The 6,006-nt window shown below is 35.5% G+C and overlaps 1 protein-coding gene across 2 annotated transcripts; it reads left to right on the top strand.

Moving 5' to 3' along the window:
- The first annotated feature begins 473 nt into the window (after window positions 1-473).
- LOC107901197 (DELLA protein GAI-like) lies at window positions 474-4,625 on the top strand. Of its 2 annotated transcripts, XM_041094823.1 has the most exons (3): window positions 474-771; window positions 961-1,660; window positions 2,915-4,625. In XM_041094823.1, exon 3 carries the CDS (start codon window positions 3,058-3,060, stop codon window positions 4,489-4,491), a length of 1,434 nt encoding a protein of 477 aa, XP_040950757.1. In that variant the 5' UTR covers window positions 474-771; window positions 961-1,660; window positions 2,915-3,057; the 3' UTR covers window positions 4,492-4,625.
- Window positions 4,626-6,006: the final 1,381 nt, after the last annotated feature.

The following is a 6,006-nucleotide window of genomic DNA, read 5'->3' on the forward strand; positions in this document are numbered from 1 at the left end:
TCAAAATTTTATACTAATTTCACTCTAAGCTAAAATTAGCTCTCTATTTTCAATCTACCCCATAATTTTAAAAATTTCATAATTTAGTCTTTATTGCTCAAAATTAACATTTGACTTCACAATTTAGTCATTTTTCACATCTAACTTAAAAATCTATCAAATTAATTCCTAAAGCTTTAACTACTCAACAGTGGTAACATCTAAAATATTAAGCAGTACTCAAAATTGCAATATAAGTCGAGTAGCTCTAAGTACTCGGATTCCAAAAACATAAAAATTACAAAAATAAAAACTAAATTGACTAAGTGATTGAAGTTTGAGCCCGTGAAATATTAGTGAGTACACCGAAATTGCGAGTCATAGTGAAACGAGGAAGTGGAACCTAAGTCTATGGGCCCACAGATAAAGGTTTATCGAAAATGAATAAGTCCACAAGGGCTGCCTTTGGAGAACGACCCGCCCAGAAGTAGCGGGGATTATGGTTTGAAGATCACAAAAGACTGAAACAGGGCAAACTAGTAGCTTAAGGCTAACCGAAAGGTATAAGTCTGCTAGGACGATAAGGCACCTGCGCAGTCGGCATCCAATATATATAGAACTACAGGTTGATGAAGTTGTGTGACAGATCAGAGTCAGAATCCGAAATCTAGGGGATCGTAGGGAAAGTCAGTAATGGGTAATGAATTTCTCGTTCAAGAGGATGGGTAAATGTGAGAGCTACTATCGTAAAGAACAAGCTCACACTTGAGATAGAGAATAAGTCCTCCATGGGTAAGTTGAGAAAAAGAGGGCAAGACAGAGATTATGCTGGTACAAATTGCGATAAACAGATGATTAAACAGGGAGTTGATGACTCTGATTTACATTTTGTTTCTTGAAAACTATGAAATATTGCTATTGTACTGCTTCACAGAATCTCACTATGTTAATTTGAACTTATGAAATTATACGTTTTCACAGGGTAAAGGGTTTTGACTCGAAAATGGAGTGGAGGGACCAAGCAGACACTGCTAGTCATGGGAAGGGCATGGATGTCGTTTAGGATATAGAGGGGCTCTCATTTAAAGGCCACGCCTTGGGGGTTTAGTCGAAGTCATTAAAAAAATAGATTTAAATTCAATGTTTTAAATAAGATTGTAAGACAGTATCTTTTAGATGTTGTGTAGGACAATATAGTTTAAGGTGTAAATGAAATGTTTGAGAAAGTAAAAAGATTTGTTTTAGAAATATCATCAAGTCATTCGGGTCTTTGTATCATCAGGTACTCAGACCTAGTAATCGGGTCGGGCCTAGGGTGTTAGAAGAACTGAAACATGAGATTGTTGCACTAGAAATCGAGTTTGGTAAGACAAAATCAAAGCTATATGAACTAGAGATAAGAAGGATGCAGATGGTGGAAGCTTTGAATTTTTTCTATCATCTCCACCATGAAGAGAAGACACACAAAGTGATCACCGGTGAATTTGATTTTCAACTTTGAGAACTCATCCACCATCACAAGGTCTACCGTGTAAGAAATAATAAGAAGCTGAAATGGTTTCAAAAGATTAAGATGTATTGTTCCTCCATTGATGAATGGAAGGAGTTGTTGGTAGAACTCGTGAAAAGTGTCGAAGAAACTAGCACGATGTTGCGTCCTCAAGAGGATTGATTTTTCAAAGTAAGTATAGTATAATGCACTCTTTTAACTTTTCATCTGAAATATTATGACATCTTTGTTAACATCTTGCTAAGTATTTCTTAATATTTGGAGTCGAATGGCGACTCTCCTTTTCTCAAAGTAGTTAAAGTTGCTTCTGCTTTAGATTTAGATTTAGAACAGGTTCAAATCTCTTGTTTTCTGTTTATTTTTGAAAGTAGTTTTTTATGGACCTAGAAATGGGAAGAGTTTCGAAGTTATCTTTGGTTTGGATATTGTTCTTCCTAATTCCTATATTAAAGCTGAAGAGTTGCAATTTTGTTTTTAATTTATTGGTGTGGTTTAGGGCAGAAAATAAGAAGAAATTTAGAGTTAAAAGTGATTGTGATCTAAACATTACCATTATTAAATAATTTTTGTGATGAATATTTTTACTCTCCCTCAAAGAAATAATCTATCTTCTTCAACAAAAGATGGTCCTAACTAGTGTCTGCAATTCTTGCTGTTAGCGGTAGATGATCAGAACTCAACCCCCCCCCCCCGATTTTGTCATCTCTCTCGCTTAACTCCTTCCTTTTTCCTTTTAATTTTAAATAAGTTGGCTTTTAATCCCAATGTATCTGGCATTGATAGGAAGTTATTTTCAAATTTTGCTTTTTCCTACTATTTAAATTCTGGTTTCTTCAAAGTTCATTTCCAATTTCTAGCTTCACACAAATTGTTTTTAAACTCGGCATTTGATTTTGATTTCTCTACAACTCTAAACAGAACGAATAAAAATGAACAATAACCAAGAGAAGTACCGAGACGGTACAAACATTTTAACTCTATTTTGCGTAATTTATGTTGTTGTTGCACTCTCCTGGAACTGTAAAGTCAGTTTAGGTGTGCAAAAGATATGTGCAAGATGAGTAACGCAATTGGTGTAAGTCTAAAATGAGATTGGAATAAAAAAGTTCTCCTCTCCATGTTTTTAGCATCTACAAATATAAACGATTCGACCAAGTTTCTGCAATTTAATTTTATTTATTTGAAAATTTTTACTCACTAAATTTCTATTTTAATGAAAAATGAGGAAAGAGAAAGTATCTAAAAAGATGGATACGCTGCTCATTTCGTCTACTCTCTCACTTTCTCTTTTTCATCCATTTCCTACTCACTCTGTCTCCCCCAACTCTGGGCCATGCTAGATCTGCCCCTTCTTTCAATATTTGAAAACCAAGAAGCTAATTTTAATTTGAATCATGTTGCGGTACGACTCCACCTCGTCATCAGCGGGAAGTAGCAGTGGCAGCTTATCATCCTCCTCCTCCTCCTCCTCCTCCTCCAAGCCACCGCAGCAAGATATTGATGGTTATAAAGTCCGGTCGTCGGAGCTACGACAAGTAGCTCAGCGACTGGAACGACTCGAAACCGCCATGGGTAATTCGCCTGCAGATTTCTCTCAACTTGCCTCCGATGCTATACTCTATAACCCTTCTGATCTGGCCTGCTGGGTCGACTCGCTGCTAACTGAGTTCGCTGAGCCTCCTCCCACTTGCTCCTCCGACTTCATCGTGGATCCTGTAAACAATCAAACGGTGGTAAACAGCGCGTGGACCGCCGCCGAACCTCATACACCGCAGGTGCACCAGAATATTACTTACGACGAGCAACAGAGTTTGGATAATCAGTTGACGGTTGTCACGGCCATGGAAGAAGATTCGGGTATAAGGCTGGTCCACATGTTGATGACTTGTGCTGAGTGCGTCCAAAGTGGAGATCTCTCATTGGCTACTTCATTGATCGACGACATGCAAGGGTTACTGACTCATGTCAACACCATTTGCGGTATCGGTAAAGTTGCCGGACATTTTATCGACGCTTTAAGCCGACGTATTTTCCAAGGAATGGGCGGTGGCTCTGTCAACGGTGGTTCGGCTTTTGAGAACGAGATTTTGTATCATCATTTTTACGAAGCTTGTCCATACTTGAAATTCGCTCACTTCACGGCCAATCAGGCGATCCTCGAAGCTTTCGACGGTCACGATTGCGTACACGTGGTGGATTTCAATTTGATGCACGGCCTACAATGGCCAGCTTTGATACAAGCCCTGGCTTTACGTCCTGGCGGACCTCCTTTGCTCCGTTTGACTGGCATTGGACCGCCGCCACCAGATGGCCGTGACTCACTTCGCGAGATCGGTTTACGACTCGCTGAGTTGGCTCGGTCCGTCAACGTCCGCTTTGCCTTCCGTGGAGTCGCGGCTTCCAGGCTGGAAGACGTTAAGCCTTGGATGCTTCAGGTGAATCCAAAAGAAGCGGTGGCAGTTAACTCCATCATGCAGCTTCACCGTTTACTCGGATGCGAACAGACCCGGAATTCTCCTATCGACACCGTGTTGAGCTGGATCCGGGGCTTAAACCCGAAAATTATGACAGTGGTGGAACAAGAAGCAAACCACAATCAGCCCGGTTTTCTGGACCGGTTCACGGAAGCTCTTTATTATTATTCAACGATGTTCGATTCTTTAGAAGCTTGCAGGATTCAGCCGGAAAAAGCTTTAGCCGAGATATACATTCAGAGGGAAATAGGGAACGTAGTGAGCTGTGAAGGGTCGGCTCGAGTGGAAAGGCACGAGCCATTGGCTAAATGGAGGAGACGGCTGAGTGGAGCCGGGTTTAGGGCATTGCGTTTGGGGTCCAACGCGTTTAAACAGGCTAGCATGTTACTCACATTGTTCTCGGCGGAAGGGTATTCAGTGGAAGAAAATGAAGGGTGCTTGAGTCTTGGTTGGCATAGCAGCCCTCTCATCGCGGCTTCGGCTTGGCAAGCCGTGCCAGCGTGGGATAATCATATGTCATCTTCATAGTAGGGGCAGGGTAATAGTAACTAAGATCTTGCTGTAAATCCAGAGTAATTTGGTTATCTTTTGAAATTTTTATCTTTTTTACCTTTCAATGCATTTCACCAAACCATTTTCTATAAAATTTTATTTCAGGAGAATCTGTTCGTAGCTATTTAGGAATCATTTTTCTCGATCTATCTTTAAATTGGGTAATGCAATTAGTAGCAATGTATTCGGTTTTCGGTTGGATTATTTTAGTAATAAATCAGAATAATTATTTTTTCCGATGTAAATTTTGATCCATATCGATTACATCGGTTGATATATGAATAATGTTCAAAATAGATAAATTTAATTTTTATCTATAAATTTTTTTATTAATCAAATTTAATAAAACAACTTTAAAATTTATAATAGAAAATTAATAAATAATGAAAAAGTAAAGAATTTATATAAAATAATTAAAAAACTAAATTTCTAAAAATTTTGTTAACACAACTTTATGTGCATTTTTTATTATTAAATTTTCATTTTATATATTTAACATAGAATGATCTTATTATAGATTTTTTTTAAAAATAATTTTGTGGGCAATTTTTTTTGTTTAATTTGTGGATTTTTTTTGCTTGTTTAATTTACACTTGTTAAATGATAAAATTTTATTTGTGATGTTTATTGATGAATATTTTATATAATTAATTAATATTTTTATATTTAAAATTATTTAATTTGATTTATTTAATATATTTAAATATTTTATATATTAAATATTTTTTAAAAACGTTGATAAATCTAAAATGACACATTGAAACAAACTGGTTCCAGTATGTACCAATTTCAGTAAAATAATAATGTGTCCACTTATGTTATACTAATTACCATAAGTAGAAATTAAGCTAGAAATTGTGTTATAAGGTATCAAGATTTGTTTAAAAAATAAAACTTAATTAAGCTAAGATTTTATATTGAAATGGATTGAATTTATTTATTTTTTGGCTTTAAAGAGGGATTAAACTATATTTTTATTTAAAAAACGGGTTAAAAATAAAATTAAACTACTAACATTTAAAAAGGGATTAAAAATATAGTAATGCCATAGGCCTAAGGCCTACCCTTTGATTATGCTTTGAATGCAAATAACAAAATTTAAACTGTTAGATGGGTTTTAAACTAATCTATTTTGATTAAATTAAATTTTTAAAAAAAATTGGATGCGGAGAAGAGTAGGGTGATTAATTTTTCGGGGACAATAAGCATAAATACATTATAATAATTACACGTGTTGCCTCACTTATTATATAAAATTATCATTTTGCCCTTAATTGCAACTTATAAAAGAGTAAAAAATGTATTATAAATAAACATATGTTTTATATTTAAATATTTAATTGCCTTTAAAAATATTGAAAATATTATAAATAACTAGAAAAAATTAAATTAAAACAAAGTTTACATACATTCAACATTGATAAAAGTGATAAAGATTTTCAAAATTTACATCTATTATAGAGTGGAGCAAATACTGATGCAAAACATACC

Source organism: Gossypium hirsutum, chromosome D06 (assembly GCF_007990345.1).
Source record: "Gossypium hirsutum isolate 1008001.06 chromosome D06, Gossypium_hirsutum_v2.1, whole genome shotgun sequence".
Classification (NCBI taxonomy): domain Eukaryota; kingdom Viridiplantae; phylum Streptophyta; class Magnoliopsida; order Malvales; family Malvaceae; genus Gossypium; species Gossypium hirsutum.